The following is a 14951-nucleotide window of genomic DNA, read 5'->3' on the forward strand; positions in this document are numbered from 1 at the left end:
TCCCATTTTCAATTACGTACGAGTGGGGCAGAGTAACGAGGATATACTGGAAACTTTGACATTTATTTATTGAACATTTTTACTGAGAAGGAATTGCTGGCTGGCTAAACCGGAAACTATAATTTTACTATAGAAACAATCCCATAGAAAAGCAGGATCCTGCTGCTCAGCATGAAAGGAATGGCTAGAACCAATAAATTGACCCATCTAAGCTAGCAACGTTAAGGTAATTTCATTCAATGCAGCACGTATTTCAAAAATCCAACCCCCAAAAATACAGTCTATATTTCAAAAATCTTTATGCCACACTGTTTTCCACAGCACTGTCTGCTGGGGCCCAGCCAGGCTGTGTTAGAGCTCCCACAAAACTACTCAGAGAAAAAGTGTGCAGCATTTGTAGGGGCAAATTAAAAGATAAACCAAGAAGGAATTCAGAGGATTTTCTCCCCTTTCTGGAGTTTCTAGAGACTAAATAACCAAGAGATGAAATGGGGAAGAACTCACCACACTGAATGTTTTTTTTTCTTTTTGGATAGACCAATTGTTTTACCACAGCGGAGAAAAATGCAGGGAGAGTAAATGAAGAGGAAAATAGGGAAGTCAACATTCTTTGAAGCAACAACATATGGTGACCAGGCCTGAGAGATGGAGGTTATAAATCTTCCCTTGATAGAATTACCTAAAGATGAAATTGCAGCTTCAAGGGGCTTGAACTTCTCAATCCACTCTAGGAGCTTGCAAATTAACCTGTCTGGTCACAGCTTTTGTGCTAACCTTCATTACCAAGGCTTCTCCATAAAGGCTCAGCACACTGAGAATTTTGGTGCTAATACAGATGTATTCAGCAGAAAGCATGGAAAAATTTGCACCGATCACTTGAAATATGAAGAAAAATACGTGAAAGTTGAGGATTAGAACAAAATGCTGAATTGTTCAAAGAGCTGGAGTATGGGAAGGGAGAAGAGACAGGAGGCATGTTGCTGCTTGTTTCTTTGAGAATAAACTTGAGAGGATAAAGGACAAGCTCTTTAGTGTTCCAGCCACTATGACCCACTGCCCAAGACAGGTCAGGGTGAGGCTCCTGCGGTCCCATGTGTGCTTCTGGCTGGAAGCATCACCAGCCATGTGTGGTGAGTGACTGCCTGTCCTTGGAAAAACCATCCTCTGAAGCAGGTGCTTCCCCATCTGCAAGCCCCAAGGATGGGACACCACAGGACTAAGCACCAGGACTGTGCAGGAGGATGAGAGTACAGCAAACACCACAGCCACAGCCCTACCCCAGGAAATACCCCCCAGTTCCAAGGCATTTCTTACCTGTTAAGTTAAATAAAGCCTAACTCTGATTATTCCATAAGGTTACCATAGAGTTGGCTCTTCCCTAGATGACCCATCTTGTCTTTCCTCTGCTGAACAGGATGTCCTGGTAGAGTTTGAGGATCTTGCCTTTGTGTCCAGATTCTGAGTGAGGCAGCTGCTCTGACCTGGCTGCCCCATGCCCCAAATCCCTACAGGATGCACATTCCCTCAGATTCAGCATCCCTGGTGGGTTTCACTGTCTGGCAGCAGCCAATGCTCCTGTCAGCAGAGCATGGTAAAGCTGGACTAAGATTAGCAAAAGTGATTTTGAAGGATCCAGATTTGGGTGCTGCTTCCAAGCTGTCCTAAAACTGCTTGAGTTTTAGAAAGTGGAGAACAGCCAACCCATAAAAACCAGGGAGCTTTTAAACATTCTGATTCTGACACTGAGTGGAAATGCCCAAAAATTGTTCTGAGAAATGTGACCAGCGACTGGGAAAAATACAGTAAAAAATCCCCCTCAAAAACCCATAGACATAAGGAGAGAGGTTGTAAAAAACCCACAGTTTTCTCCTTTACTATTACACTGAGCAAACAAAGAGCTTTGGAAAGCACTGCAATTAAGCACAAACCATCTATTAGAGGAGAGGTAATAACCTGTATTTGCAAAGTCTACAAAGATGCTGAATGTTTGCAGCAGCACCTCTAAGAAAGGGTTGTTTTGGAAGATGTGCTACAAAAATAAATGTCAGGGAGGTTATTGAACTGCAATGGTAGATATACATTTACACTTCCCTGTCCCTAAAATAAATGTATTCAGTCTCTCCTTTGTGATCCCAAGTAGCTAAATTATTTTTAAAATATTCATATCTGTTCTGAAATTACTGGATATTCTTATGAAATATTTTTATATAAAAGGGCAGGGTTAAAAACTAAAGGTAAGTGAATACACAAAAATTGAATAAAATGCAACACAGAAAACTTCATAGCATTAGCTTTTTCTAATGTTGATAAAAACAGACTTAATAAAATCAGTTTTGAGACCTTCAGTTATTGTACAGCAGTGGAAAACATCCTAGACTTGGAATGAAAAATGTGTTTGAAGGCAGAAGACTAACAGAAGAGTAAGAATTAAATATGAAGTCCTGTCACCGAAAGCTGCTACTGAAATTCCACTTATCAGAGCAAGGTCTCCTTACAAGCACTGGAACTACTGCACACAGACATACATGTTGCACTCTGTATCTGCTGCAATGGGATTCATTTTAATGGAAACATTCTTATGAAAGGAAACTGCTCTTCCTGCTAACCTACATAGCACTGTAGAATATTCCCATTTGGAGAAGTGCCAAGCACAGCCCAGCTCCTCGGCTTATGTTGAGCTGTTTATTGATTCCAGTGGAACTGCACCAATTTAATCAGGTCAGGGAGCTGACCTCCCTATTCACAAAGTATCTCCAGATCAGCTTTTGTGCAAAAATTTGTCTACAAAAATCTGTGCTCGATGTTACAAAGAAAAATGCAACAAATGTATTAGGGACCATCCTGATAAATCATTCTGTCCAACTGCATTGTGCTCTTCAGTGTCCTTGTGCAGCATGAGGAGAGGACATGGCTTATGGGATTGTCAGGTGGGAAAACAGGCATGATTTGGGACAATCAGACCCTTCTTTGGGTTTCTGATGCCACTGTTGTTTGTATAAATGCAGCTAAGTCATGCTTTGACTGATCCACTGAAAAGAAAAGCCTCACTGCTACTTTTGCAGCTGTTAATGGACTGAAATAACATGAATGAACATGAAATTCCATCCTCATTATTAACTCTGCATTCACTGGAGGCAAGACAAGAGCTAAGATGTGTTATTTTTTTCTGCATAAATAATGCTGTGGTGCTTCTTATGTTTAACATTCCTCAATACGAAGGAAGGAAAGTAGGACAAATGTAACTGAGATGAAAGTGTGACCCTCGTGCCGGATCAGAGCCTTGCCAAATTCCCTGTTCTGCCTGTAAAATTACATGGGCTAACTTCATACACAGCAGCTTCTACACTTGTCCCCATAGTCCAAAGACAAATTGATCCTCAGTGCATCTAAGGAACATCTGGAGTTACACAGAGGGTGGAGAGAAAGCAATGCTGGCTCTTGTCTGGCTCTGTGGAAGGGACAAACTTTTCCACTTGGATTAAGGTCTCTGCGTGGTGCCAAAAGTCAAGGTGTAAAACACATTAAAACTGAACAAAAAAATGACATAAAATCAGGCACTGCATACCTGGATAGATGCAAAATCCCCAGAAGCACAAGCTCCAAGAATAGCAGCACCCACCAAAACAGACTCCACTTCTTTGGACAGCACAACAGGCTTGCCTGCAAAGGGAAGAGCCAGGCCTCTGTTAGGGAACACAGCAGCTCCATAAATAATTAAAACCAAAAAAGACAAACAAAAAAGGAATCAAAAAGGGCTTGAAAACCATTCCTCAAAACCCCATTCAGAGCTACATCCTGCTGTAGATTAATGTAAATCTCTCTGCTCTGTGGTTCCAGGCTCCAAGAAAAATGCAGCATTTAAATAAAATCATTTTAGCAAAATATTAATGCAGAACATAAAGCACACAAAAAACCCCAACCCCCCAGATCTTTGACACTGGCTTTTTATCTCACTCAAAGGGCTTGGTATAAACCTGTTACCCACACCCTCCAAACCCACGTGCCTATTAAAAGTTGACCTGGAGGGGAAAACAAGGCGGTCTCCTTTTTATTTCTTTTGCAACAAACAAAAAAAGATTGTTTGTGTTTGGTTTTAAACATACAGCCAACAAAGCCAGTCTGGTTTTGCTGGAAGACATGAAAATATGAGTAGCAAACCTTCTCAAGCTATGTATGAAATAATAAGAGAAATCTTGCCTTCCAAATTGTGCAAGATACTCAAAAACCAAATTAAAACACTGGAAGAACAAGCAAACAATATATATTCTGAAGTAGAATTAAAAACTAGCATTTCATCACCCATGGGTACTATAGTGAACATATTTTCCCTTGGTTTATGCAGAATTTTCTAAGACCTGTTTCACAACTGTAAAGAAAGGCAGGAAAAGGCTAAAAAAACTAGTAAAAATCAGCCTGCTTTCTTAATTCTCCTGAAAAATCTAAACACACAGCATAAATCTAAATACTTTTCTAGCTGCACTTCAGATGCTTATCCTCACTAAGCTGAAAAATTAAATATTCCTGCAGTATTTGGCATGTGTCTCCATTTCCAGCACTGAGATAATGTCATTCAGTGAACGATGATGCAAACACAGGGGTGGGAGCACACATTCCTGCTCAGAACAGTCTCCAGGATATTATGCCCCAAAAAATGCTGCTCCTGAGAGCCAGCTGTAAGATTAGAAGGAGCTGAAATTTGGGTGAAGACCTAAAGTGAGCCACAAACAACTCCTATAGAGGAAAAAGGCAAATGCACACTTTGCAAAATGAGAAATGCAATTGTTAATATAAAAAGTAATTACTGACACAAAGCCAATTCCCCTCACACCAGGCATCCAGTTACATGATGCAAAGTTTGCTCTGTCACCTGAGCATTCCTCCAGTTCAGCTGAAGCACAGCTCAGGACTTGGGTCAGCTTGGAACAGCAAATCTAAAGCGCAAGCTCAAAGCTCCGTGGCTCTTTGCCAGGCGTCAGTGAGCAATTTTCAGTGTGCTCTAAAATTTACTGCCCGTTTCCCGCATCGTCAGAATGAATACGGAATTCTTACCAGGCAAACAAAAAGATCAAGATACTTTTTAAGTGGCCTGTGGAATTATCTATTGGATGTCTGCATGGCTGAGTCATGGGCATTTGTAGCTAACAATAATATATTCAGATTTTTTTCTTTTCAGGAAAGAATGGGGGATTGATCCTGGAATGTTAGTTATTTTATCTGATAGGCTCTAATGAGTTCAATACAACCAAGAGCATTTCAGTCAGATGAACTCTGACATCCCTTGTCAGTCACTGATTTTACAAATGGGGGAGAACTCCAGACTGCAAAAAGGCCTTTTTGTACTGAATTATACTTGGCCATTAGTTACAGTCAAAGAACTTGTGATTACATTTTAATCAGAATACCTTTTCACAGATCTTTTCTTCTACACATCACAACCCAGCAGCCCAACTCTACATGTAGCTGAAATTCACCTAAAACATTTTGAGTTCTTGAAGGAAAGGCCAGGACTTAACATCATTTTTCACAAAGCATCACTTTGACTACAATATATTTAGTGAATTTTAAGGTCAACAGGCATTCTGCTTTTTGCTTGTCCATCTCTGTTTTCCTCTCAGATAAGTACATAAAGCACATTTTCATTTTCCTTCCTGTATCAGGGTTATAAAGTGTGGTTTGATGTCAGAGCCAGTCAGATCTCCAGACTTAACGTAGGCCTTAAACTTCATTCATGACAGCTTAACTGATCTTAATTTGAAATACACCCAAAACACACATCATTCAATGCTTCTCTGAAGGCCTTTACACTAAATTTTGTTGGTTTTTCCACATTCTTTAAAGTATATTCAACTGACTTGCAGGTGTGCTGAGATGTCCAACACACACATGCTGAAGGGAGACCAAAAATACCATGGGGGCCTGAGAGCTCCTCTTGTAGTGCAACACACACCCAGGGCCTTCCACCCACCAGGAACTGTACAAAACCAAGTGCAGCACCTTGCAGGAGCAAGGATCCAGATGACGTCCCCTGAACCACATCAGTGGCACAGACATGGAAGCAATTCAGGAAAGAATTGTTCTATAGAATGGATACAATGCCCAGCAGGAGCAGGAAGTGTCACAAGTCAAATAGGATGAAGCCAATAGAATATTTTATTGCACACTTTTTTGGCCATGCAGCAAAATACAGCTCTATATAAAGGAAGTCTTTATTCTTCCAAAGACAAAGGACTTAGACACTTAAAATAAAAGTATTTAGCCTCCTTTCCCTGCACTTCCCCAAGCTTACCAGTAATGTCAGCGTGCATCTGCACAAAGAGAGGGTTCTTGCTCAGCCCACCACACAGGAACAGCGTGGTGATGTCATGTCCTGCAGCCTGCATCGCCTCCAAAATATGTCTTGTTCCTAACTTCAAAAAGAGGGGAAGAAACAGAACCAGATGAGCACAGGAGAGCAGCCACAGGAACAGAACTACACCTGCATGGCAAAGACATCCCCACCAAAACCTTCTCTTTGCTTTGTGCAACAGCATCTGAAAATCCATCTCAGTAAAGAGGTTTCAGTTCTGAAGCCAAATAGCAAAACAGAACAAAAAGAGAACAGCAAATAAAAAACTGTGTTTTCTGTCTTTTCAGCAAAAAGGAAAACCTGAAGAATTTTGTATTGGCTTAACTATTTCTCTTGGCCTTTGCCCTATGCAAAAAAAAAAGTTCCACTTCATGGCTGGGTTAATTGAAATATCTTGAATGCAGGCATATTTTAAACTTTTCGTTTACAGTCTCCATTCTGAGAAACTCACATCAGAATGACAGAAGTAAATGCTCTGCCATTTCCAAAAAAAAATCTTTTCTCTTTTTATTTGCTTTGCTTCCCTCCTCACTGAAGTCAACCTTCTCCCTATTTCCCTTTTGCAAGAATATTTTCTGTTTCTTTGAAAAACTGTTTGACCAAAAATAATTCCTAGCTCTTTATGATACCTTGGAAGTTAAGTTTGAAGCTCAGACTTGACAAAATGTCAAATTCAAGGCAAAACGTTGCCCAGGCTGACTCTTTGTAGGCAGATTCCCCACAAAACTCAATCTGGTCAGAGTTTTCATGAACTGTTATTTAAGTTTTCTTTAGGCCATGCTCCAGTTCATTAAGAGGGCTGCAGCTGCAACAAACCCCTCTTCAAATAAAAGCTACTGAAAAATGAACTTGCACGATTCCACCAGGCTGAAGACATCCACAGTGAATGCCCAGCACTATTCTGGACATGCCTTCAAATGTATTTTGATTTTTAGACAAGCAGTTCAGAGGAACCTGAGCAGCCCCAGCCCCAGCTGACTGAATCCATCGCTTCCCTATTGACACAGAGGGCTGATTTCCAAATCGCACAGCCACGATGTTCATTATGGAAAAATAAAGTGCTCCAAAAGGAGTCTGTCTGCTCAGAACAGGCTGGACAGCCACAATTACATCTCTGATCATGTTCTCATCCGTCCAACTGTTGCACTGCATTTTGCAGTGAATAGTTAAAGGGAGATTCTCTTTCACTGCTTCTGAAATTCAAATTTATGAACAACTTCTCTCACAACATACACACGTCAAAGACCCTGAGAAAGAACATGCTGTGAAAATTATTTTGTGTTTACCTGCCTGGAAAATTGTATTCACACAGCAATTTAAATTAAAGCCAGACTTATTTCACTGTGGGTGGGGGGGAACTAATTTAATCCTGGATTGGAGAAAATGCAAATTGAGGGGCTTCAAATGCAAATTTTATATAAAAAGGAAAAAGCATCTCCTGCTGAAAAGAAAACTAGAGATTAACATTCTGTGGGCAGGCCTACACTTTGTACAAGATTTTTACATAGGTTTAAAGTTTATCTTGCACCCATTGAAGACAGCTAATGGTACAGGATTACTACAACTGTTTCCTTCAATAAAAGTGAAGCTAAAATTGGGAGTGAAAATTTAATTTCCTAGGTATCCCATTAGCTATTAGTAAATATATCTAGTCAAAACCAATGTTCTCTGTCTACTTTTTAGTTACTGTTTCAATAATGCTTTGGGGAAAAAAATAATTTCCCTTAATTTACAGTGAAAAGAAAACTACAATATGGCCTTTTTACATCAAATCAGCCCAATCAGCTCTCCAAAAGATATGCAGCTGCTGAATTTACTGTTCAAGACAGTATTTGTGTTTTACAATAAAGTTGGAGCTGTATCATATAATGAGATAATAGGTGACTTTCCCAGGATTTCCAGCAGAGAAGGTTTCCACTTCGTTAGCACGAGATAATCGCAGGGCACCTGTTCCAGACTGGGAAGTTCCTTTCAGGGGCAGGATCAGTCCCTGGCATTGTTTAACCTCTCCTCCACATTCTTCTTTCAATGGTGGGATTATACTGAAGCATCAGGTATAACCCAGCTACATTCATCTGCAAAAGGCTCCAAACTCACAACAATGAATCCCAGGCTGGGGTTAAATTCTCATTATTTGCTGAAGAGGGAGGGTTAACACATAAGATGTACAATTCCCAGTAAATTTACAGCAGCCGCCCACCCTCTCCATCCCAGATGGCTGACCCAGCCTAGAAAAGTTGTTGTTTAACCAGGAGAGGAGTTTGGAAGTCTTCCAGCTGAGCAGAGTTTTGTCAGGAAAACTCCCCAATTCATCAGACTGTTCATGTTTTGCAAAAACACCTCAAGTTCAACAAATTTTTAAAAAAATAAAAATAAAAAATTTGCAGAAAGGATGCTAAAGAGATGTGGATTTTGGTCACGAGAGGGCTGGGAACAGCACGTCCCACTGGAAACACCCTGAGCCAGGCTTTCCAAACCACTCCTATGAGCTAGGGTTTCACCTCAAAACTTCTCAAGAACTGGAAATCCTGAGTTCGAGAAAAAACCGGGGCAGGAAGAAAGGTATTCCGACAAAATTCCCCATCTCCACGTGCTGGCAAACGGGAGGGACATTCCCAGCCTCCCTGCCCTGCCCGCTTTTGTCCAACCAGGGCCACGGGCTGGGACTGCTCCCTCGGGGCAGGGACACGAGGGGGAAGATCTGCCCTGGTGGGTCTGAACCACAGCCCCTCCCCTGCTCAGCCTGGCACAGGGCTCTGCCTCACCCACTGGGCAGGCAGGGCAAATCCATGGATATGGGAACAATCTGAAGCTGAGCCTTTTCAGGGCAGCGCAGGGTACCCTTTGTACAATTGCCAAAGCGTTTCTCCCCCTCTCTCAGCCTCTCTCTAGACAGCTGGGATGTTAACACTGCTCCTTGTACTGTCAGCCTCCTCCCTCACATCTGCACCAGAGGCAAAAGCTCTGCTTACAGAATTGCCATAAGGACAAGATTTTTTAGGGGAGCATCTTCCCCACAGTCTGTTGATTACCCACCAGTTGGGAGTGGTCACCAATATGGGCAAACAGTAACTTGCACCTTTAAGAAGCCCATTAAGTGAACTCGTGTATTGTTAGAAATCTGGTTAGCAGAAGGGAACGATCAGTCTTCCACAGAACACGAGACAATTAATTTCTTCTTTTATGCACTAAGAATGTCTTACAGCAATGGCTTGGATCGTGGCCAAGTAGATAAGGGCAAGTTCATCCAGACCCCGAGACAATGTTAGTCCAACAACCTGTGCAAAGATCAAAAAGATGTAAAAACCCAGTCAAAGTAAAACTCCATTATTTTCTATGGCTTCTTGTTGTAACAAGTTCTAACTCCAAGCCTTACTCCTGTGAGCTGTACACATAATGTTATGTTAAACATGTTATTCCTGATCTGGGGAAGAACCACATAAATTATCCTTGCCCCTTGTGAAGAAATAAAGAACAAACAGCATATTGTATGGGATTAGAGATAGATTAACTCTGACAGTTTTATGTTATGACTCAGATATTGCTCGTGAATGTATTTAATGTAATAATATGAAGATGCTATTACATAAAAATAACTTTTTAAAAGCATTTCTCCCCCTCCCTCTCAAGCACCCTAGCACTGAAACACAATTAATAATTAAATACTGTATCTTAACCTCCTTTGCTGTGACATAAATCAATATTGCACTGTAGTTACTCTGGATTAATATCAGGCAAGACCTGAACACAGACATAATTGTGACAGAAAAAATGGGTTGCTATTACCAGTATTTGCATACAGCCATCATACCAAGGAAATTCTGATTCTGCTGCAGCATATAATTCTTTCATAAAATAATGGAGGTTTTATTAGGATCTAAAAATATATAGGTACTTTTTTTTTTATGTTTCCCTCATTTGTGGTTTAAAACATGCTGCAGTGCTTATGCCTTTCCTGTCTCAGCCTTAAATACAGCAGATTTTGGTGCTGGTGAGTAGCTTGAGAGGCTCACTTGAAGGACAATTTGCCATTTTGAAGGAGATTTTTGCATTAATCACCAGGTATTTTGGTATCACCCAATTATACCCTTACGATACCCTTCTGTTACAGTTCTGCACAGCCCTTGCTTGTGAGTGAGCTGATCTACCACTGTAAATTCCATGAAGAGGAACACCCGAACTCTGAAACACGGGCTGAAAAGCTGTCTAAACCAACCACCTATCATCAGAGTAATTAATTCCTTTCCCAGACAGGTCTACCCAAATTTGTGTTGAAACTCATCGCAACAAATACGCAGAATTTGGTACACAGGTGAGATAACAACAGCAAGAGCTGTGAAATGTGATTCCTAGGAAAGGTACTGGGACACACACAGCATTCCTCATGTTTTTAGAAAATTAATGTGGCTGTAGTGATATCTCAAGTACAATGATCTCTGGTTTTCTACTGAAACATCAGCAATGCAGCAAGAAACCCAAATCCTTTGGGATAGTGTAAATAGCTAAGGAGGAGTACGCTCAAAATTGAAGAAAAGCTCCTTCCAAACTGCCTTTTTTTTTTTTTTTTTACCCTGTATTGACCTTTTTGCAAAGACAGGCTGTTTCTTACCATGCCCTTTAGTGTCAGATCTGTTAAGGGAGATCTGTTACCATGGAAATCTGGCCAAACATGTAAATCAACAGTGAGGAAACCCACAGGCAAAGATTTCTTAATCAGATCCAGGTGACTGTTCAAGTATGTATATATACTGTGAGCACTGCAAGAAAAACAAGTTGGGAAAAGAGGGGGGAGGTTATTCATCAAACATAAAACATTTGTACTACCATCAAATGCAGGAACCCCATCAAAGCACAGCAAAATCCCACTGCCTGCCAAGGCCATGGCACTGCAGGGATGTCTCTGTGCACGTGTGCTCAACAGGCCATCAGAATTCCTGAATTTCCCGGGATGAGGGGAGATAATGTGACCTTGAGTTTGTCCACTGACTCCTAAGGGTCCCCAGAGCTGTTTGAGATTTGGGGGCTGCTGCTGCTCCTCTCCCACAGCTGAGAGGGAGGAGTAGGAGGATTCCAGACAGAAATGAAAACCAAATTCCTGTGCAAATGTTTAAAAATTTCTCTGATTAATCAATAGTGCTGGATGTACAGCTTTCCTTTTTTAAGCCATAATTATTTCAATGTGTGTTATGATTAAAATGCAGCACTAAGGGTGGAGGAGAGAAAGTGAGTGGCTGCTATTTTAGGGAGGAGCTCAACATGGGCCTAAATATGACTGTATCTAAGTTCAGATGCTACACCCAACTCCACAATATCCAACAGACTTTTTTCCTGGACTTAGGACTAATGGTGAATTCTTCAGTGCCTTGGCTTGCAATGACTCTAGTGACATTCCATTTTAAAAATGTTGCAATTACACTCTGAATATTTTTTTTCAAACTCTCATCCTATCACAAACAAACCCATATATATTTTCCAACTCCTTGGAAATCTCCAAGTGGGGCATTTAATTCTAGACATGTGGGTCAATAATAGCATCTAACCCTAATTACAATTGATTAGTCATTGTCTCATCCACTGCAGACCCAAACAGTGATATTCATTTAGCCTCTACATGTATATTCAATCATGCACTAATGAGATCCCTAAGGGAATTTGGCATATGCTTTACTAGTTTGACTTCTGACCCACTAGCAGCTGTATATTTATACTTTGCATTCAACCATTCAGCTGCATGTTTTTTCAATTATACCTTACCATGTGTACACTATCAGAGGGTATCATTCAAAATGAAGTACACTTGGAAGACATTAAAATAACTAATTTACATCCTTATTCACGTCCTTTAAAATGTACTTTATGTGTCTTCCTGGACCTGAATTATGATAATTTGGAGGTCACCATCGCTTTTTTCCCGTTGTTGTAAAAGTGGCCCTGTTTTCTCCGTCCCTAAAGACTCTACTACTAGCAGTACATGCTAAGGATAAAGTCATTTTAATTCCAGTCTCAGGCATGGCTTGACTGTTGGGAAGGATAAAAAAGGAAAGCTTCACTCAACCACAGACCCACCAGACATCCCAGCTTCTTTCTCATCTCTATCCTGGTTGATAGCTCTCACAAGGATTAGCCATTTGTGCAGCTCTGTCAGAACACAAGCACTGAACAAAAGGAGGCTGAAGTTGAGCCAAATACGCTTAAAATCCACATAACCTTGGAATTACACTTTTTTCCACACCTTTTCACCTTTTTTTTCCTAAATATAGATAAAGGTTCAAGGCACTACATTTGGACTGAGTGACCAGCAAAATCCTTCAAACACTTTCCAGTTCCTGGTTTACCACCTTTGTGTTTAACAGAGTATAACACCACCAGCTCCTGGAGCTTTTTCTCTTCAGTTCTATGAGAAGGTATCAGTGGCAGCTGCCTCTGACCTGCAGAGCTGAGCAGGAGCTGCTGCCATGAAAAAGGAACTGTGCTGAAAGCAGAGAATAAGAAATCAATGCAAGTCTGCTCAGAGTTATGTTCATACCTGGGACACGACTTCAGAAAGCAACCAGAGGCTGGTATTTAATCTGTTCAGGAATCATGGAAGATGCCATCAGGTATCTTTCAGGGAAAAAAAATCTAAAAATTCCGGATTTCTAAATTGAAAAAAAAGGTTCTAAACCATCTAGAGTTACAGAAAACTGCCAAATATGATTATTATGTTCTGCTAGAAAGATCCCAGAATTGCTGATAGATCCCGTGTGCGTTAACTTCAATGCTTTCTTTTCAGGAGATCTCTCTTTAGATGGGAAAATGACATTGACATCTATAGGAAAGGGAATTCTGCCCTGAAACATCACTTCACCAAGTGCCAAAGGACATAGAAACTTTGCTGTCAGTTAGGCACTTTTCTTCTCCAGAGATTAGAAATGGTCACTCTAGAAAACAGAATTATTTAAACTTAAAAGCAAAAATTATCATATTCTTTAATTTTTAAAAATTTTCTACTCTAATCTACCTGTACAGAATTTAACAGAGCAGTGATGACTAAATGTCAGATGTACACAAGGTGTAGGATGAAGAGCAAAAGTGATACATCACAGCAATTTCTGCTACTCACTGAATTGCCTGAAAAACCCCAAGTTTTGGTGCTCACCGATTTTGCCCACCAGATTGACCAAATGCTAAATTTAAATTGTCCAGAAAATCCTCCTGTAATCCAACCCTCTCCAGTTCCAGTAAAAGAAGGGTGAAAAAAGAACCCAGGAATAGGACTGGGAGGGTTGCACAAGCCTGGCCTTCAGCAGCAGTGGTCAGAGCTGGTTGTCTGAGCCTCTCACGCCCTTACAAGTCACCACAAATCTCTGCACCGGTGCTAAACACAGCTGGAAATCTGCTCTGGTGTGGGCAAAGGAGAGTTTGCACAGGGAAACTCCTGAGATCAGCTGCTCAGCAGGGACCTGCAGCTCCAAACCTGCTTCTTAGCAGCATCAGCAGAAAGGGAGGACAGGTTTGGGGAAGCAGAAGGAGTTGATAGGCAGCAGCAAGCAAGAGGCACGGATTTGTGACCTCTGATGTTCTTTTTTTAATGAGCTACACATGCATGTGCTTAACTCTTCACTGCACTGCACCCAGCATGGGAAGCAAAGGCAGCATGGAACTGCACACCAAAGTATGGAGCTCTCATTTGCAATGGCTGAACAGGATTCAAATTCCTACACCCACGCAGAGAATAATAAACCAAATTCTCTGAACTATTCTGCTGAGAATTCCAGTGAAATAATTTATCATCACCAATAGCCCTCCAAAACAAGATACCATGTTTGAAGGGAACCTACAAGAAAGATGGAGACAATTACAAGGGCCTGGAGACATAGGGAATGGCTTCAAACTGCCAGAGGGCAGGGTTAGATGGGATATTGGGAAGTAATTCCTCCCTGTGAGGGTGGGGAGGCCCTGGAACAGGTTGTCCAGAGAAGCTGTGGCTGCCCCATCCCTGGAAGTGTCCAAAGCCAGGTTGGAGCAACCTGGAATAGTGGAAGGTGTCCCTGCCCATGGCAGGGGGTGGGACTGGATGGGCTCTCAGGTCCCTTCCAACCCAAACCGGTCTGGGATTCTGTGTATTACTTATATGACTTAATGTAAGTAAAACATTATCCAGAGTTTGGACCAACAGCAGCTACTACTTGCACCTCTGATGAGGCTGAAGTTTGTGAACCATGTAAAAACAGGAAAAAATAAGGAGGAAAAATAAGTTCAAATTTCAAAGTTCTTGATTTTTGTTTGTTCAAATTAAATTCTTCAAATTTAACAAATATTTGAGAAGGATGGGGAGAAAGAGGATGAGAGAATTAATACTGTTTAGTAAATTTATAGCTATACCAATGCTTCATTAGGAAAGTGTTATCTGGAAAGCATTACAAAAATACCATTGAGCAAATTAACTTCATAAAATATTACCACTCTTTTTATAAAACATTACAACTCTTACTATCAGTGCTATTCTCCATTTTACTAACTGCAGGAGACTCAAATCCAAAGTTATGACACCATACCCTTGGATAATATGGAGTTCTACTCCCAATATTCTGTGTTTAGTGTCCTGTTCACATCACAGTCTCAG

The 14951-nt window shown here is 41.0% G+C and overlaps 1 protein-coding gene across 13 annotated transcripts in view; it reads right to left on the minus strand.

The window, feature by feature from the left end:
- The window catches only part of FGGY (FGGY carbohydrate kinase domain containing), a 282954-nt gene that overhangs the window by 23493 nt on the left and 244510 nt on the right, over positions 1 to 14951 (minus strand). For 12 of the 13 annotated variants that reach the window (XM_039555991.1, XM_010408771.3, XM_039555988.1 and 9 more), the window contains 4 exons: positions 10956 to 11103; positions 9550 to 9624; positions 6287 to 6407; positions 3566 to 3660 (listed from right to left, as the gene is read on the minus strand). In XM_039555991.1, the coding sequence (XP_039411925.1) occupies positions 3566 to 3660; positions 6287 to 6407; positions 9550 to 9624; positions 10956 to 11103 (439 nt within the window). Of the gene's footprint in view, positions 1 to 3565; positions 3661 to 6286; positions 6408 to 9549; positions 9625 to 10955; positions 11104 to 14951 lie in introns of those variants that run through there. The other variant, XM_039555993.1, reaches the window with a different exon arrangement.

This window comes from Corvus cornix, chromosome 8, assembly GCF_000738735.6.
Source record: "Corvus cornix cornix isolate S_Up_H32 chromosome 8, ASM73873v5, whole genome shotgun sequence".
Lineage (NCBI taxonomy): Eukaryota > Metazoa > Chordata > Aves > Passeriformes > Corvidae > Corvus > Corvus cornix.